At 45.7% G+C, this 19,050-nt stretch overlaps 5 protein-coding genes across 6 annotated transcripts; 3 read left to right on the top strand and 2 right to left on the bottom strand.

Annotated features, from left to right (window-relative positions):
* Positions 1 to 85: 85 nt before the first annotated feature.
* LOC117857473 (uncharacterized) lies at positions 86 to 3,880 on the bottom strand. Of its 2 annotated transcripts, none has more exons than XM_034740139.2 (7): positions 3,537 to 3,880; positions 2,591 to 2,733; positions 2,405 to 2,474; positions 2,174 to 2,279; positions 1,908 to 2,006; positions 1,684 to 1,806; positions 86 to 1,579 (listed from the first exon to the last, which is right to left on the bottom strand). In XM_034740139.2, exons 1-7 carry the CDS (start codon positions 3,755 to 3,757, stop codon positions 308 to 310), a joined length of 2,034 nt encoding a protein of 677 aa, XP_034596030.1. In that variant the 5' UTR covers positions 3,758 to 3,880; the 3' UTR covers positions 86 to 307. The 2 variants fall into 2 exon arrangements, with proteins under 2 accessions (XP_034596030.1, XP_034596031.1); XM_034740140.2 differs by having other exon boundaries at positions 2,591 to 2,738; positions 3,537 to 3,774.
* Positions 3,822 to 5,792, top strand: LOC117857475 (uncharacterized). Its single transcript, XM_034740143.2, has 4 exons — positions 3,822 to 4,055; positions 4,142 to 4,229; positions 5,136 to 5,264; positions 5,450 to 5,792. Exons 1-4 carry the CDS (start codon positions 3,907 to 3,909, stop codon positions 5,570 to 5,572), a joined length of 489 nt encoding a protein of 162 aa, XP_034596034.1. The 5' UTR covers positions 3,822 to 3,906; the 3' UTR covers positions 5,573 to 5,792.
* On the bottom strand, positions 5,447 to 7,644 carry LOC117857474 (AAA-ATPase At3g50940). The gene is made up of 2 exons (XM_034740141.2): positions 6,439 to 7,644; positions 5,447 to 6,352 (listed from the first exon to the last, which is right to left on the bottom strand). Exons 1-2 carry the CDS (start codon positions 7,432 to 7,434, stop codon positions 5,885 to 5,887), a joined length of 1,464 nt encoding a protein of 487 aa, XP_034596032.1. The 5' UTR covers positions 7,435 to 7,644; the 3' UTR covers positions 5,447 to 5,884.
* A 5,256-nt stretch (positions 7,645 to 12,900) lies between these two features.
* On the top strand, positions 12,901 to 16,741 carry LOC117858969 (uncharacterized). Its single transcript, XM_034742132.2, has 9 exons — positions 12,901 to 13,199; positions 14,419 to 14,533; positions 14,646 to 14,752; positions 15,117 to 15,242; positions 15,355 to 15,475; positions 15,567 to 15,651; positions 15,773 to 15,886; positions 15,981 to 16,020; positions 16,385 to 16,741. The coding sequence occupies exons 1-9, from the start codon at positions 13,011 to 13,013 to the stop codon at positions 16,535 to 16,537; spliced, it is 1,050 nt and encodes a 349-aa protein (XP_034598023.1). The 5' UTR covers positions 12,901 to 13,010; the 3' UTR covers positions 16,538 to 16,741.
* Positions 16,742 to 17,682: 941 nt separating this feature from the next.
* On the top strand, positions 17,683 to 18,701 carry LOC117858971 (probable calcium-binding protein CML14). Its single transcript, XM_034742133.2, has one exon. It carries the CDS (start codon positions 17,785 to 17,787, stop codon positions 18,475 to 18,477), a length of 693 nt encoding a protein of 230 aa, XP_034598024.2. The 5' UTR covers positions 17,683 to 17,784; the 3' UTR covers positions 18,478 to 18,701.
* Positions 18,702 to 19,050: the final 349 nt, after the last annotated feature.

Here is a 19,050-nt window from a genome sequence, read left to right as displayed (position 1 = left end):
GGACAAAAAAAAAACAGTAAACCACCAGTACGGGTTCAAGTTCAATGCACTTTACATACTAATACTGCTGGTGGATAAAACTGAATTGCACAGGCAAAATCTACTTAAAATTTGGAGTCCAATAAAAGAGTGTCCCACCACAACAGGATCCTAGCATTCCACGGTGTAGGGCAGCATCCAGTACGCTAACACATATATGGCATGATCTACCACAGAAGCAGACATAAGTTACTACAGTAAATTGGAATAGTCGTCTTCCAAGAATTTACAACGCAGCATGGAAAGAGCAAGAGGTCTGGGGGTGGCATCAGGTTCTCAGCTTCCCTGCCAACCGTCTCCGCATCAGTGATAGCCTTGATCTCGGGGGCCTTTCACATTCGTCTTCGCTATCTTCACTATCTGAAACAACAACGTTCTCCATGGAAACAGCAGTTTGTTTCACAGAGAAATTGCCTGAATTGGCGTCTTTCTGTCGACCAGCAAATCCAAGGGCCTTGGCTTGACTTTTAAGGACTGTTGGCGCCGACAACAGCAGTTCATTGGGTGCCACAGCCTCACCTTTTGTCATCGGTGCTGGTGGTGCCAACAATGGCAGTTCATTACGTGCCACGGCCTCACCTTTTGGGATTGGCGCTGGTGGTGCTGATAATGGCAGTTCATTGGGCAACTTATCGCTTAGGGAACAATTGGGTGGCTTATACTCCTTGTCACATGCACTGTCCAACCCATACTGTTTGGATTTCAACGACAGTCTCCTACTTGGTGCGCACAGCTTCTTTCGACCTTGATTGCACTCTTCAGTTGATACCACCTGAGTGTTTGACTGTTGATGTTCAGTAATAGGATTCTGTTGTGCCAGTGCAGGACCTCCGCTGAATTGTTTCCTTGAAACAGCATCTAAGGGCCTTTTCTGCGATTTGTTGAAGCCAGGCTGTGGAGGCAGGTGATTTGGAGCCATATTTTCCTTCTGATCATCGCTCTTCTTTTCAGGCTTTACTGATTTCAGCGACAACTTCAGACCAAGTGTCCTGATATTCCTTTGGTTTCCTTCTGGTGGTTTATATGAACTATCTGATGATCCACCAATTCTCCTTGGAAAACTATTCTCCAAAATGTCATCAGAAGATTGCATGCCATGATCATTAGCATGAGATGCAGATGTTGGAGAATGATTAGGTAACACAAACACATCATTGCCATCGCTTGTTTTGCTGGGGGCTTCTGAGGTAACAGAAAGCCCCTGACTAGGTAACTGTGAATTCTTATTATTTCCTCGGTATTCTATCTTTGAAACCACTCCACTAGCAGTGCCAACAGACATCTTCTCTGACGTGTCATTCTGTCCGCCTGAAACATCAGAAAAACAAGCAGTAGGATAGGTGGATCCTGCCATGGATGGTAAGTGGCTAGCAACTGGATCTTGCTTGATAGTTTTCATATCCTCATCGGATCTTCCAGATTTTAGCGATAACTTTTGTCCCAGTAACAGCCTCTTCCTTTTATTCCCTTCACAATCTTTTGTAGAAGATTTTGGCAATGATCCTTGGCTCTCTGTGTCCTCCACTTGTGTATTCTGTGCCTAAAGTTTCAGAACACAATAAATGCTCAATAAAATATAAGAGAAGTTCTATTATAATGTTACAACACAAAATTAGCAAAAATAAAAGTTGGATTCTTGTTTACCAGGACACCAGCATCTACAGAACCCCAACCGCTAGTGCCAGCAGCAGAAGGACTAGCATACTTCTCAGTCCATAACTGAGCATTTATGTCAAAAACTTGCCTGTTGTATTTGTATTCTCGACTCTGTCTCAGAAAAAAAAACATATGGTTGGATGATGAGCAGAAGTGCATTATGTATCAGTATATCCTTGACCATGCTGCAACTGCTACTGAAATGTGCTTACTATTTCAGCCATCAGGCCATCATCTGGGTTTGGCTCACTTAGCAGCAAGCCAACACTTGTCAAAACAGTAGCAATGTTGAGTGATGGTTGCCAGGCTCCCTGTGCAGAAATAATAATCATCATCAATGATAAAAACTGCTGAGATTAAAAATATGAATATCTGTGTTTTCTAAACTGAATATGAATTTCTGAGATTTCTAAACTGAATATGAATTTCTGAGATTTCTAAACTGTCATTGAGTGTCCGAACAATTCCTATCAATTACCTTTGGGGGTAAATTCAAAATATCAAGGCAAATACGTCCTCCATTGTCAATATTCGGATGATAAATGGGAGTAACAAAAGTCACATTGGGTGGTTGAAAAGGATACCTGCATCTCAGCAAAAGTTTGAATCTCATAATTCATAAATGAAATTACAAGGGAATAAAGATGATATTATCTGGTGAGGCATAGGGGTTTGGTTTTCATGTCTATAAAAACTTAAAAAGGCACACCTTTCAGGAATTTGTATCTTCAGAATGAAAATTCCCTTGGCATAAACTGTTCCCTCAGGCCCCTCAATTCCTGATTTAAAAAACTAGGGAATCAGCACACAAACCAAAGAACATACAGTTGCAATGCCAAATTTAGAGATGATTATTAAAAGTAATTCAGAAATAGTAACAATATAGAGGACGTACTGGCTTCGATACTTGATAATGATGATAGGTCATTTTCATTAAGTGAGACCCCATGGGGTGGATCATCTTGTAGTAGCTTAATCTCTTTCTGCATTCTCAGATTCAGCCTTGCGGCCTGAGCCATCTTGTGATTTACAAAAATTCTACCCTGGACAAAATATAGGAATACCTTGAAGTGTATGCACATTAACTTTCAGGTTGTTAGCTAGCTCAACCGCATAACATAAGATAAAAAAAAAAGGTTCTCTTCAGGCAGAATGGTCATAAGCGACTCTATATTTCATTTGCGTGAATTCCCTGCAACTGAATCAATACAGCATGGTACAGGCTGGCAAATACAACAGAATTGGCTTGTTCCATATTTCTTTTGAGGGAAAAAATGCTACTATTTTGCAATGATCAAGCCAGACCATTATTAAAAGTAACAAATGAACTACATTACCTGCAGGATTCCCATATAGGTCTCCAAAGCCTAACATAACTTGATTTATATGATGAAGCCAGCAAACTGTAACTTTAATAGATCAACAAAACTGCCTACAATACAATTATACAATCAAGCACTGTGCACAGTATTTGTTTTGCTAAGGACGATGGCTTCACTGCGAGCTGTGCAGCTGTACGACAATAGACATATCAGTCCCCTACTTTCAGGAAGCAGAAATAGAGTCACCCAACCATCAAATCAGCAATTCCCCATATCCCTAATTCGAAACCAACCTACCCTGCACAGCCCACCGTCGGCCGTCGCATTGCCCCATCGGTGACCTGCGGTGCATATCCAATCTGCGCAGGCCGGCCACACCCCACACGGCAGGACGCTCTCTTAGCCCTCTCCACGCCCGGTGGGTGGAGGGTGAGTAATTGCGCCGAACAGCTTGCGGCCGCAACAAGGATGGGTCGTGCTCCAGAAAACGAAATAAGCAGAGTAGCACGAGGCCTTTACCTACGGCGTCGACGGCGACCGGCTCCGGCGGCGAGCGAGCGGGGCTTCCTCCACCGCGCTCCGCGTAGCAATCGCCAATCGGTTGTCCCCGCCCCCCGCTCCAGCGTCTCAGTTACCAATTCGAATGAATATTTTGGCCGCGGCGGCGGGAACTGAAAGCGGCAACAAGCGGCGGGGCGGTGGAAATGAAACTTGGGAATGGGAGTTGCGTGTGGCCCCATTGGCTCAGAAGGGGAAGCGCGCTTTCTCCCGGACACGCATGGCTAAAAGGGCTTTCGCTGGGCCACACATACGGCCCAGTTTTGTTCAGCCTCTTTTTTCCTTTCTCCTCCGCTGACGGCAAAGCAAATCCGGTAGGAAGTAGGCGGCTATGGCGACGACGGCCGCGGCGTACGGCTGCTCCTCGGCGGCGTCGCTGCTGCCCTCCGCGGCGTTCCCGGGGAGACGCTCCTACCGCCGGTCACCTCCTCCCCGCGTCTCCCTCGCCGCCTCCTCGAAGCCCAGGACGACGGCGCACGGGTGCGCTTCCTTTTAGTTTCTCGCCCTCTCCTCCTCCTCGCGGTCTCGGCTCTCTGGTGTCTTAGCTTGTAGGCTTCTTCGCGCAGGTTGAGAGTTTCGTGCCGTCGAAGGAGGCTAGTTGTCTCTGCTTGCTCTTCCGGCGAGGCCAGTTCGGAAGCGCCGGCGTCCCCGACGGTAAACTCTCTCCTTCGTCTCTGTGATATTTCAGACTGTCAGGGGTGAATTGGTCTGGGTTCTGGATGCTCGGTGATGGAGATTTGTAGAAATTCAGGGACTACGCATGGGAGCAGGCAGCTGGTGGTAATGGGGATACAGTAATTAGTTGGACTATTGAAGCACTGTTGTCTGAATAATCTTTTGTGTGTTGTTTCTCTCAAACCATTAGCCTGTTCGCTTCAGCTTATTCAGCCGGCTTATCAGCCACCAAACAGTATTTTCCTCACACAATAAATCAGCCGTTTCAGCTTTTCAGCCGGCTTATAAGCTTGTATATCGAAATAGGTAGCATCATTTATTATACCTGATTTTTTTTACTTACAAGAGAGTTATAGTACAGCACTATGTAATCGAGATACGACCGGATGTGTTGATATAGGTTGCTAGCTATTGTTATCAGCTCCCCTTTTGTGTGGTTGATGGTAATTTTGAAATTCTGGGCTGTCCTTCCTATTTGTCAGGATAAAGTGTGGTTTTCCTAGCATCAATCATGCCTTCTGTCTTCATTGGCTGAAGTAAGCTATATGCAAAACGCAACAATATCAGTGTTCAAATGAAATTGCTAGTAGTTTTCAAGTATTACTCTGTAATCTTCATTTAGATCTTTCATTATTTGGGCGTGCTACAGATTAGATACGATCTTCAAAAGACAACATAATCTTTAATATGTAAATCTGTTAGGTTGAGAGCTTGCTGATGTGAAAATATGAAAATAAAAAGGGTCTTGAACTATAGTGCGTGCTGGTTAAACAACAAAGTAGGCTGAGATATGAACAGTAATAGCTCAAATCGCTGGCACGTTGAGTACCAATGCTTCAGAAGTGCCGAACGCCTGTGATGTAACTTTTGTCTGTGCTGTTTCAGGAAGCCACTGTTGATATAAAGCTTCCAAGAAGAAGCTTGCTTGTCCAATTTACATGTAATAAATGCGGTGAAAGGACCCAACGCTTGATAAACAGAGTAGCCTATGAAAGAGGAACAGTTTTTCTTCAGGTAAACTTTGTTTTGTGTGCTTATGTGCAGATTTGAGTCAGCAGCTTTGCTCATATTTATGCAAACACCAAACCTATTGCTTATTCTTTCTGAATCACTATATGAGACAAAATCCACATCTTTGTGCTCGTCTGTATTCTTAGTTACGCTGTAAATTTGTGTTCTAACATACATTGCACGAACAGTGTGCAGGGTGCCAGGTGTACCACAAGTTTGTGGATAATCTTGATCTAGTTGTTGAATTTGATCTACGAGAAGAAAATGCGCTACAAGAAGAAAATGTGGTGAACACGGATTCTGAAGATTGATGTATCATGAGAAGTCATGTTGGTATGCAAAATATCCTGTAGGCTGTAGATTTTGACAATATTGATTATTTGGATGCTGTAGACTATTTATATTAAATGGCAGGTTACTTTAAATTGTTGCATATACTCATGTGAGTACAACTGGGCCTACATGTACTTTACAATGTGGTATCTGATTTTATGAAGGAAATAAAGTATCATGACACCAGAGTATTCTCTAGTTCCAAAAATGATCTCTTATTAATATCAAAACAATACATTTTTGGCTGATATTTTCTGGTACTAATATATGATATGCACACTACATGGGCATCATTCTTTGCCTGCATCGTTCAGATTTTGATCGCCTGAGATGTCTTGTTCCGTCATCATTTCTTTCCTGTCCTCTTTGGCCTCATGGACCACATTCTCACCTTTGCTATCCTTGGCATCGCTCCTCTTTGCCTTGAGGAACTGGATAAGGCCCTCAAGTGCGATATCGGTGTCATCGTTCCTCATAAGCACCTCTGCCACCTCTGCTGGAGTCACCATCACCTCTTTGATCAACTCTTCTATCTCAGGGTATCTGTCATGGTCGCTGATGGCGTGGTAGTTGGAGGCCAGGATTCTGAACGACTCTGGGCAGCAGTACCCCATGTGGATGTGCATGTCCATCCTGCCAGGGCGAAGAAGTGCCGGATCAAGCCGCTCCTTGTAGTTTGTTGTGAAGATAATGATTCTCTCCTCCCCACTGGTCGACCAAAGGCCATCGACAAAGTTGAGTAGCCCAGATAGTGTCACCTGATTAGCAGTGGCATGAGACACATCAGCATTTCAAAAGAAAGCTATGGAACCAGGACAGGGCACTATGATTTCGGGTATCTTACCTTGTCCTCTGAAGGACTGGATTTGTTACCATCCTGACCTTCCTCTGCCCGCTGTTGCAGATCAATGGAGCAGTCGATATCCTCTATGACAAGGATTGACCGGTTGGTCATCCCGATGAGCAACCTCCGAAGCGTTGAATTCCAATTCACCTCCGTCAGCTCGAGATCATAGACGTCGAACTTGAGGTAGTTGGCCATGGCTGCAATCAGGCTGGACTTGCCGGTCCCAGGCGGGCCATACAGGAGGTACCCCCGTTTCCACGCCTTGCCAATCCTCTTGTAGTACTCCTTCCTCTTGACAAACCTCTCGAGGTCATCCATGACCGACTGCTTCATCTTGTGGTCCATGGCGAGCGTGGTGAAGGTGGACGGGTGGTGGAGGTCGATGGCAAACCAGGACTCACCTTCGTTCATGTAGATCTTGAGCGTCCTGTCCTGCTCCTTGATCTTCTTGGCCGTGGCGAGGATATACGGGAGGTAGGACGCGATGGCCTTCTCCTTGTGCTTCTTGTGGAAGCTCATCTCGAAGGAGCGCACCTCGACGCGGTAGCCGCCGTTTCCGCTGCGCCCTCCGTTGCCGTTGCCCGCGCCGGCGCCGGGGTTGTCGCGGCAGACGAGGCGCCACCTGAACTCGGCGCCGTCGTGGAGGTCGGCCATCTCCTCGCCCTCCTCCATGCTGAACATGAGGCTCTTCCCTTCGTCGACGCGGCTGACGCGGAGGCGCTGCATGTCGGTGTTGATCCGCGTGGCGAGGTACGTGCGCGCGGCGTCGTAGAGCTGGTTGGTGGCCCACCCCTCCGTCTCCTCGATCACCACCGTGTGCTGCGACGACATGCGCGACCGCAGGTAGCCGAGGCCGGAGAAGAGGAGGTCCCGCACCTCGTAGGGGACCAGCTCGTTCACCACGCCGCGCACCAGCATCGCCGACGCCGCCAGCGACGCCGCCGTCGTCACCGCCTTCTTGTACGACTCGATCGCCTTGTCGTAGGTCGCCATGGCCGGCCGCCGGCGGTCGACCGATCGGAGCTCGAAATGCCGGCCGGGAGAGGATTGAATGATTGGTTGAATTCAGGGTCGGCGGCGCCGCGCGCGCTGGTTGTGTGTGCTGGACGACAGAGGGGGGTGTGAAGTGAATGAACAAGAACAATGGGCGTGGAGAAGGGGTCGGGGCTGAGTTTTTATGGGCGCCAGATTGGCCGGTTGTGTCAAGTGATTGATGAGTCAGTCAAGTTACTACTAAAGAATAGGGTTAGTCTCGTGCGTTGTCCACGAAAGGAGGCATCGGGCCCTTTGGCCAGTAGGAAAAATGGCATCGCGTCGCGCAGCGGAAGTTTTCTAGTAATTTCCATCCCGTACGGGCGTGGTTCCTTTTGCCTTGGGCTGGGTGGCGGGACGGAACAGCAGGCGCAAAGCCTCGTTGTTCGTTGGGTATTAAAAGCTTTTGCGAAAAAGTTTAGAAACCGAACTGGAGCGGCCGCGCTGGACGACCCGCTTTTGACGTTTCTGTATGGTCACTTTGGACTTGGCGGACGTTGACGTGCACTATCATGATCGACGACGTGATACGTGAGGTCATTAGAGTGCCGGGGCTAAGGAATCCAGTTATGGCTATGGAATTTGTCAGTTTGGATTAATTCGACATCTAATTTGGAGCTCTTCATCGATGTTAGTGTGTGGTGTTCTGCAGATTTTCAGGCTAAGGAATTTGCATGTGGATGGATATTCACAGCCTCAGATCGTTTCTTTCCTGTTGAAAGGCCGAAATTGTTTTTTTTTCTTCAGTGCTTGGTGGGAAAGTCTCTCCCCTGGGTTGTTTTCAGGAGCGCGCTGTCGCCTGTACAATTGCTGGCGTGTTTCCACCGGCAGCGGCAGGTCGGGTCGCTTTGGCCCCGGTCGCTGATCCGCGTCCGTGTCTAATTGCCACGGTCTCTGCGCTGGCCTGATTCCACACGCCTGTGATCTGGCGCGTGTGCCGTCCGTCCGGTTGGTGACGAAGAATGGTTGACATCCGAGCTGGATCGTCCGCCTGGGACGGAAGAAAGGCAGCCTCTGAGGGGACCCACCTTTGAATCGCTTTGGAATGGATCCATTGGCAGGTTGGCTCACCACCGTTGGTGTTTGCGTGCCGTTTTGAGCGCTTAGATTAGGCATGATGATGATAGTTTCCTGGTATCGGTCTTGTTGGTTAAAGTTGCGCACGCCGACTTATTCAAGATTTGCCTTTCAAAATGTACGTTTTTCTTTTCGGAAAGACATTGCACCCTATGAGCATCTATAATAGACTATTCATCATATTTTTTTTAGATTGGTGAAGACATCTGGCTATCGGCACGTCCCTGGCACTTGAAGGGCACGCCATTAACTCCACAAATGAACTTGTAGCATCGACACATCATTAATATGTTTGATTCAAAAATTCAAATTCAGATGGGCTGATTGATTCCATCATAAGAAATCTAAACAACCGAGCTACGTTCGGTTCGCCATTTTATCGCCATTTTCAAAATATGTCCATAATATGTCGTTGTTACGGTACTTTTCACTCCCTACCCCCTGATTTATTCAGGCACGAGAGGGTTAGTGGTTGTACCATAAGAGGCACGTGTGGTTCTTTTCTCTCATAATTTCTTAGATCATTAACACTTTGCGCGCATGGTTCTGGGCCTACATGGTGAAACGGATGGTATACATGCTGCCGCTTATAAAAAGTGAAGCTCGATATATTGGCTTGAAGACCTTTCAATTCTTCCCCCCTAGCGCAGTGGGGAGAAATTCCTGCGGCGCAGCATAGTTTGGTGGGTCCGGGAGAAAAGTTATCGATCGGCCAACGGGGTCTGGGCCGGCCGGAGGAAGCATCAGACCATCAGCTCCGAGCTCTTGATGGAGAAAAGGAAATCCTTTCTTGCCAGTTGCGACGCAGATGCACTGGTTGTTTTGATCAGTTTTGGCCACTTGTCCACTCCGGCAGCTAGCCCTCAGCCCCGTAGTGGTGCCTAGCCCATATGCTATACCGTGCAAAGCTCCCTGGCCGGCCGGTGAGATCTCTTTTGCCCAAACAGGACGTTACAACAAGGGACCGGCTCCAACCAAGACCCGGTGCTCTCTGCTATGCTCTCCACGTCCGCGCGCCCCCGGGGTGGGTAGTATCATTGGACCAACCGCGAGCCATTCTTTCCGCCGCCGCCTCTCTGTCGGCAGAGGAGGGGAAGAGGAAAGGCTCATCGGATTGCTTGGCAGCATTCGTTGCACATCGGAGCAGCAGTGACTTCTTTTTCTTTTTAATTCTTGTGTTTGTGTCCTTGTGCAGCATTTGCGTTGTCATGAACTGCTACCACTGTCCACGACTCTACACGATTTAGAGGAATCTGTACTAATTCTTTTTTAACTGGTTCTAGCTATGCTTCCAACAAACTGTTGCATTCAAAATTAGAAAGGGAAAAAAAAGCTCCGATAAAGGCGCCAGAAGCGACAAACAGACCGTAACGGATGTATACTAAGAATGGATCACAATTGATCGCATTGAGTTCATTTTACTCCCCTCACCTATTTATTTTGTCCACATAACCCTCTAAGCAAAATGTAGGCTCACTTTACTTCCTAAACTATTTCGTTTTGGTCCAATCTACCCCTTAATTATATTTCTCTTTTTTGGTTCTTCGCGTACAAGTTGAGTTTTAATTTCAGATTTTGCTAGTCGACTTATAACATGATGCTCTACGTTATAAAAATACATTAGCAATTTTTTATGATTACTTTTCATACAGTTTTGTATATCTAAGATCAATTTCATATTAAATGTTCCTAACCCATGAAAATAATCATGAAAAATTCTCAGTATAACTTTTTGACACAAGGCATTATATTTTGTATGTGCTCAAAAAATTTGAACTCAAAATTCAACTCATACACAGAGAAATAAAAAAGAAAAATCTAATTAGAGGGTAGATTGGATAAATGAAATAGTTTTGGGGGAGTAAAGTGAGTCTAAATTTTGTTCAGGGTTAAAATGGATAAAGTGGATAGGTGAGGAGAATAAAATGGACTTTTTTTTTTCTTTTTCTTTTAGCACAGTATTTTACATAGGAGCGTGTGTCGAAAGAGTAGTGGAGAGAATCGAATCTGATGATGCTGTCTCGCGGGCGGCTTGTAACATGGATCAACCGGTACTCATGGCTAGTGCCTTTCAAACCCTGGTGGCCATTTGTAGCCGCTGGATGAACAGCATTCATCAGTGACGTGTTGTTGGATGGGAGTAGTATGCATCAATTGGAGCCGGGCCAAGCATAGTCTATCGATCACTCGATCCTGACTTCCTGAGGCGACGATGCCTTTGCAATAGACACACTTTCTGGCCAAAAGACACATGAACTGCTGGATATATATGATATGTCGGAAAAGGCTGGCCGGGACCGATCTAAAAGTTCATGAAGCACATCTCGTGGTCTCTTTCTTCTTGGATCGTCTTTTGATCTTTTCTTCTGGTTACAAAGGAGGATAGGTAGCAGCATTGGCACTTGTTCGCCAGTTCGCCAGGCGGCCCCTGTATGAGGCCGCCCACCGGACGACACGTCATAGGACTTTTCAGTCATATAGCTTTGAAGCCTTCTCTTTTTCTAGAGCTATACTGATGATAGAGGAGTAGATAGATGCATATATATATATATATATATATATATATATATATATATATATAGACCTGTCCTGAAGCATCTGCGAACAGTCAATTATCATCTTTAATTTTCTCCCTGGTTGATTTGGATTGACAGTCGATTTTTCTGCAAGGTTGATTTGGACAGTCAACTCTTTACTCGGCAGGTTGCAAAATAGTAGAATGATTGGTGGTGTAAAACACCCGAAGAAGTTGAAGAGTTGTGAGCCATTTATATCATGTGCCCTTGTGAGCCGTTTGGGAGGAGCCGGTGGATGGAGCCATTGGGTAAGGGGATAGGAAAGAAAAATGAAGGAGGGAGGAAAAGGAAAAAAAAAGAAGGAAAAGAAATATAGGAAGAAAAGAGGGAAAAAGAAAAAAACAAGGATAGTACGGACATTTCACACTTTTATCCTTTAAAACAAACAAGTGAAGCCGTTTTGCTAAACGTTTTTTCAATCGGACAAGCCACAGCTAAAAAAGCCGCTCCACTGGAGAAGCTATAACCGAAGCCGTTTCAGCTACAGCCACAACCCTCACAAAGGGAGCCGAAGTAATAGAAAAAAGTTATGATTGGAATGTGCTGTCAATTCAAATTGTAGAGGGAATCAAGGGCACATGAAAATTTGAGAAGAAGTCTTCAAATGCATCGGAAAGAAAAAAACCTTTTGGATGTGTGTGCGTGAGGGTGAGAGAGGGAGGGAGGGAAAGACTTAGGAAACAAAACAACAAGGGGACCTCACATTTACTTTCGTTTTCTCTAAGATTCTTTGGAAAATCGCATTGAAATTCCTATGGAACATCGCATCAATCTCTTTGAAATTCCTATGGAATGGGATATTCCAAAGAGCAAGCCTACATGTATCAAAGAAAATTCCTTCATGTATCAAACAAAATTCCTATGCATCCATGCATCCTTCCCTTTTGCAAAGAACAAGTCTATACGACGAGTCTTTAATTAATATTTTCTACAAAATTGTGGCATTTCAAAGAGAGATAATTAAATAATTCAAAAGTACTTTCTATGGTGAGTCTAATAACATCTAACTAAGGTTAAAGAGTACTGAAATATTTTATGCATTGATGGTCAAATTTTAAAAAAGTGTTTGACAGCTAGAAATCCTTAAAATGACCCGTATTTTGAAAGGGAGTAACTAGAAAGATTGGATGACAGCTAGATTGGAGATCTAGAGTGATGCACGAGATATTTCTTTGTATTGGAGTATAGGATGGGGTCTCGAAGTTTGACAGTCCACCTTCCACTATGTACTGTCCACAGAAGGGGACAACAATTTGAGGGAGAAAAGTTCGTGTGCTGCCGGTCCATCAGGTGCACCCATGCACCCAGCGGATTGCATCCATTGGATGCATCACGGAAGGTGCCGATGCACCACTGTGACCACGATGCACAGTTTTCATTTTAGCCCCTCCATTTTCATTGAACCATCCAAGATGCATCGGACGGGTGCAAGTTCCCCGGTGCACACCCTAACAGCCTGGAGCACTCGAACCTTCCTCTAATTTGAGGTCCATTTTTATTAAGAGGTGCTAGATATACCTCAAGTCTTTCATTTCCACTAAATACCACAGAGTATGAACTGCAAGTATGAATTAAAAGTAATTGCGCATAATCTCAAACAATAAAAATCAGGGAACCGATAAAACCATTTTCTCGTGTGAATTAAAAGTCGAGGCACTGCCACTGAGCATCTGGCCCCACCATTCCAGAAGTCTGGAATTTTCCAACTACCAACAACCTCCAGGCTCTCTAGGAGGCCCCACCCTGCAACTGCAAGCAGGAAAAGAAAAAAAAATCTCCGCATCTGCTGAAAATTCTTCAGTCGTCCCCTCTCCGTCTCGAACCCCAGGAGGCCAGGCAGGATCCCGGCAAGAGCAGGCGAGAGGATCCCGTCTCGCGGCGGCGATGGGCGAGGGGGACGCGAGCGCCGGCGGAGATCCGCAGAGGCTGAAGCGGATCGCCGCGGCGGCGTACGACTACGAGAACGACGCGCGGTGGGCGGGGTACTGGTCCAACGTCCTCGTGCCGCCCCACCTCGCCTCCCGCCCCGACGTCGTCGACCACTTCAAGCGCAAGTTCTACCAGCGATACATCGTGAGCCCCCCCCTCCCTCTCCCTAAACCCCCGCGTGCTTGTCGTCCCCAGATTGGATGACCCTCTCTGTCAAAGTGTCAATTGGTGGGTTGGATGCGCATGCGCCCCTTGCTGCAGTGCAGTGAGCTCTGATCCGTTTGACTATGTCCTTGGGCTGGGAAGAATTATGCGTTCCACCAACGGGTTGGTGCGCTTCTGTTAAAAAATGTTCTAAACAATGGAAAGGAAGTGCCTCTTTTAGGTAGTACCAGTAGATTGTCTTGGCAAAGGAACAAAAGCACCAGCAAATATTACTATAACTGTAGTACTGTAGTGTGCCTTTAGCATTATTAGATCAAATTGGTACGATGTGCATTGATATCGCCCTTTTGCTCAGATTTCAAATATTTGCTACTGTTCTGCCAATGCTTCAGCAGTTCAGCTTACCATTTTCACATGTGTAATTTTTGTGTAAATTTGCTTTTTTCGTGCGGCAATTATTCATGAAGAATTGGAGGGTGGCTCATCAGGGCACTATGGATTGAGGTAGCTCAGACACCAGGGGAATGCATTATTTTTTGGTGCTATAAAAGAAATTACAGATTGTTGCTTGAATTGCTGTTCAGCCAGATCAATACGAATATGAAAACACGGAATGAATTTTATATTGAACCTGTTACATGGTTTATGGGGGAATATGGGTGTGCACTTGTGTCTGTTGTATTGGAATTCTTGGTGCTTTTGCTTCCTCATCCATGCTTCACCACTTCAGTTTCTTCTTGCTGCACAAAAAACCTTTTGGAGTCTCCTAATTAAGGACGCAATAAAGTGCTGGCACTTTGTTCTGTTTATTCCCTCCCTTTCCATGTCAAATGTTCATGGAATCATGTTTAACTTGGGTGGATGCTCATGTTTGCCATTTATGGATGCAACCATTTTGTTTCCTTGGACTGCCAGAGTAAAAAATCTGATATACCATATACGTTTTTTTCTTTTTGCTCATGATCTAAAAATGTTTTGTTATACTTTCAGACAACGCTCTCCATATTGGTTTTTGCGTTTCCATTTGTACCCTTTTTAGCTGCATATAGTAGCTTCTGTGCAGTTAGATCTGTTTTTAATGTTACAAAACCTTGCTGCTTGTGCTGGATCTTTTCAAAGTGATAAGTGATAAGATAACAAAGTAAAAGAATCTGTTGCGGGTTTGCAAAATACTTAAATTGCTTTCATTACATCTCAGGATCCTGGTTTGATTGTTGAGCCAATGTCCTCCATGAATTCAAATCAGTCTAGCAGACCAGCAGCCAGGTCTTCAGCTACACCTTCTAGTGAGAATACCAGACCTCATGACTCAGGTACGATGACTATGCTTGAAAGCTTACTTTGGGATTTTAGTTTGAATTAATTGGAGGGTACCCACCACTGTTATGTCATATCCGACTAAGATTCAAGGGTGATCTGGTGAAGGATCTAGCACGAGATCAACTGGGGCCTCCCAACAATCATCGGCAGAGAGAAGTGCAAATTCATTACGGCTCGATGGACGGACAATACACTTCTCTATCAATGCCTGGGTATGAAATGACTACCTCCTAACGTAAAACTTCTATGTATGATCTAGTAGCTGTGAGCAGGAGCTACCATTTATTATGTCGAATGTCACATTCACTTAGTTATTTCACTCCTTTCACCTTTTACCATTTTAATTCTTAAGGGCTGTCCTCATATTTCACATTTCCTGACTGCTTTGCACAAACGTGGGCATGTCATTTTTTTCTCTGCTAGATATATTCTGGACGATTGCCTGATCATTAGATCATGACTTTATCAGCGAATTGTGAAGATACCCTGCTGTTTCTCTTCTTATCACCAATACATCTTGGCTGATACTGTTACATGTTGGACTGACATAAGATTTCTTGAATTATGATTTGGCAGGTACTGGTTGTAGCTAGCCTTGGAATACTCCCAATTTTACCCAACCATATCTCAAGTAAAGCGTACAGACTTTCGTTGCTAGGAACAATATGCTCATCTGCATATTCTTTATATACCACTTATGGGGTAAGTGCCTGTTAATCTGAATGAATGGATAAATGAATGGATAAAGCTCCTTTCATTTTTGCAGTGCTAATGTTGTGTTATATGGTGGTTATGAATTCTGTTCTGCTTGCAGAAACCAAGAGCTTGGAATATGCCTGCAATTCAGCCCTGGTTGCAATCTATTATTGTAGCCAAGGACTTTGTTCATTTGATGTTCTCTTTTATGATGTTCACATCTAATGTACACTTCAAGAGTAAGCCCAACTTCTGATTTTATCCACCTTTTCCAATTTGTGAGGCTAACCTATTATCTGTTCTAAGCTGCTCATTTTCTTTTGGTTACAGTTGCTCTACTTCCTGTGCTTTGCTGGGCGCTTGATCATGTTGCTCGATTCCTAAGGCGTAATTTTACACGCTCTTCTTTATACAGGTAAGTAAATTCAAAATTGTTTATCTGTTTTATTGTACTCGTGTGCATGGTATACAATCCAATTTCTGCCATTATGAACACCTATTCGTTACTGGTAGTGATTTCTTACTCTCTTGCTCAGGAAGTACTTAGAGGACCCTTGCCTGTGGGTAGAGACAAACAACACTACACTCAGCCTACTTTGTTCGAATGCTGAAATCACCCTGGGTTTTCTCATGATCATCTCACTTTTCTCGTGCGTGCACGCATTTTCTCTCAAAGAACTAGTAGTTGTACAAGGTTTTTGTATATGAGCTTACATAAGATGTTTTGTCCTTTTGCTCATGCAGGTCTAGACGCAACATAATCCAGACATTTATGTACTTTCATGTAAGTTATACTGCTCTGAACAACTGATTTTCCTTTTATTCTCATTTTGTTTCCTCCTTTTAGTAGTTAGGGAGAACATCAGGACTGTTTTTCTAAGTATCATTGTGTGCATTGCCAATGCATTGTGACTTATACTTCAAACTTCTGAGTAGTTGTTCAAATGTACCAGTTTTGCTAACCTGTTTAATATACTGAAAAATCGGATCCTTGATAGCTTGCACAAGCACTCAGGGTAGTAGCGAAGTTCTATCTCATGCATTCTACTTATTGTTGACTCTGGGCTGTTTGATTTACGAAGCCTACTAATTGTTCAGCTAGAACTAAATTACCTAGCTAACCTTTTCGGACATTTCTTTTCGTGCAGTTGTTGAAGCTGATGTACCATGCTCCTGTCACATCCGGATACCACCAGAGCGTGTGGGCAAGAATAGGCCGGGCGGTAAACCCCTACATTTATCGATATGCACCATTCCTCAACACTCCCATTTCGGCAGTTCAAAGATGGTGGCTGAGGTAGAAAAGCATGAATCCCGGGTATCCTTGCTACAGAGAAAGCATGCCTACACATAGCTTGCCCCTCAACAATTTATGAGATGTTCAACGTCTCACTTGCATAGCCTTCAGTTCTTATTCATGATTATGTTATCCGTTCATGTTTCACTGAATTGAAGGCATAACACTTCGATAAATTTCTTACAATGCGCAATATCTATTGAGCGAACTGTCCATGATTCGATTGGATACTGCCAGTGATATCTCAGAATTTCCGAGGATGCTTGTTGCAATCTTGTATGGGATGGCAAACAATGTAGTAATACGAGTGGCAGTATTGATTCTTATAAATTGCCATCGCTGTCTCTTTTGTTTTGCTTGGTGCAGCATCCGTTGTTGGTCGTTGCCATTTCGCGGTCAGGCTGATTGTACTGCTGTTATGGTGAGTGTTGAGAACTTCTCTGCTGTTTTTTTATGGAAGAAATGTCTTGTCGTAAATCATTTTGATTGGGTACGCTGACCCAATCCTGGCACGTATCGTTGGAATGCAGTTTCCTCATCTGTGCCACTTTTATGAGTAGTCGTTTGCAAAGAAAAACACAAAGCAAGTAAAACTATTACCCATATGGTTGGCATACTCACACGCGTTCGTCCTTGTCCATTGCTAACATGGCAAAGGAAGCCACATCAAAATCTGACGTGGTGCGAAAATTCAACTGGTGGTTGGATGAAACACGAGTAATGACTAAATGGCATTTTGACCAGGTTCCGCTCGCACTATTGCAACTTTGCCTGGCCATAATTTTTTTTAATTGAAGAGTGCTTTCACGATCTCACAAATTTACTAGATTTTATAAATATAGTACTGAAAATAGATCGAAATCACACCTTGATGATGACCGTAGAAAACAAAACTTCAAGCACTTTTTGATGGGGTGTCCCAAACTTTGTCACAACGCATTTCAATGCCAAACGGTGGACGCTCCAGTAGATCAATGTCGTGATTCGTGAACGACCACCCCCCGTTGAACTCCAACACATCATTACCGTGAACGACCAAGGTTTGAAAGTTGAAACCCCCGCATGACCGCACGGAGGAAACAATCCAATTTGAGCTCCCCCACAGCTATACCGAGACGCAGCAACAGCAAAACAATAGCAACTGCACAAGCCACGCCACGGCCGCATCGTCAAAACGGCGCCCCAACGGAAAGCCAAGTCCCCCCGGCCCCCGCGCGTATTATATCTCTGTCGGCACGGGCACGGAACGGCATGCAGAGCTCCCGCCCCGCCACCGAAGACCGCGTCCGAGAAGGCAGCGCGACCGCAGCAGCGTCCCCCGCCCAGCCCGCGACCATGTCCACGACGGCCGCCGCCGCCCGCACCAAGCGCTCGGCGTCCATGCCCCACCCCCCCGCCGGCGGCGGCAAGGCCAGGGACCCCTCCTCGGCCCCGGCGGGCGGCGGGCGCGCGCGGCTCCGCGACGAGCAGCTCCGCCAGCTCCGGGAGCTCTTCCTCCGCTTCGACCTCGACCGCGACGGGAGCCTCACGATGCTGGAGCTTGCGGCGCTGCTCCGCTCCCTGGGCCTCCGCCCGGCCGCCGGCGACGAGATCCACGCGCTCATCGCCGCCATGGACGCCGACGGCAACGGCACCGTGGAGTTTGACGAGCTGGCGTCCTCCCTCGCGCCGCTGCTCCTGGGACCTTGCCGCCCCGCCGTGGCCGTCGACCAGGCGCAGCTCGCCGAGGCCTTCCGCGCCTTCGACCGCGACGGGAACGGCTTCATCTCCGCCGCCGAGCTCGCGCGCTCCATGGCGCGGATGGGGCACCCCATCTGCTACGACGAGCTCACCGACATGATGCGCGAGGCCGACACCGACGGCGACGGCGTCATCAGCTTCCAGGAGTTCACCGCCATCATGGCCAAGTCCGCCGTCGACTTCCTCGGCCTCGCCGCCTTGTGACGCCTCCCCCTGTTCGTGCGCCTCGTCCCTCTTCTTCTCCATTTGTCAATTGCTGATGCGTTCACATTCGAACTGGATTGAATTAGTCGTCTGTATGATGGTGTAAATATGATGTGATGTTGCTCGATCTGGTGCACATTCGATTGGAACCTGTGGGTTCATGAAAAGGGGAAGAATTATCTGACCAAATTCATCGTGCTTGATAAGTTTGATTCCAAGGGCAATTGCAGTGTTTCGGTAATTTGAACTTTGAAGGTACACAGAAATAAACTATAGAATTTTCTTTCGGATCACATGAAAGAAAGGATGCAGAGACCTGGTAGGAATGCTAGGTCCAATATAACAATTCATGAGAACAACTTCATGCATACGCATGCAATTGTAGGAACGCGGACCTGGTTCCTTTCAACTAAAATTAACAGCATTCCCTAAAAATAAAAACTAAAATTAACAGCATCCCTTTTATTTGCGGGTACATTTTTTCTGAGGCCCGATCCTTGGAATTGAATTCCATTCTTAATTTAGACACAAATTAATTAAACTAATATAGTTGTATGTGGAGTATATTTATCA

The sequence above is a fragment of the Setaria viridis genome, chromosome 5 (genome assembly GCF_005286985.2).
Source record: "Setaria viridis chromosome 5, Setaria_viridis_v4.0, whole genome shotgun sequence".
Classification (NCBI taxonomy): Eukaryota; Viridiplantae; Streptophyta; class Magnoliopsida; order Poales; family Poaceae; genus Setaria; species Setaria viridis.
The sequence above is the reverse complement of the archived record's forward strand: the minus strand, read 5'-3'. Positions and strand labels throughout refer to the sequence as shown.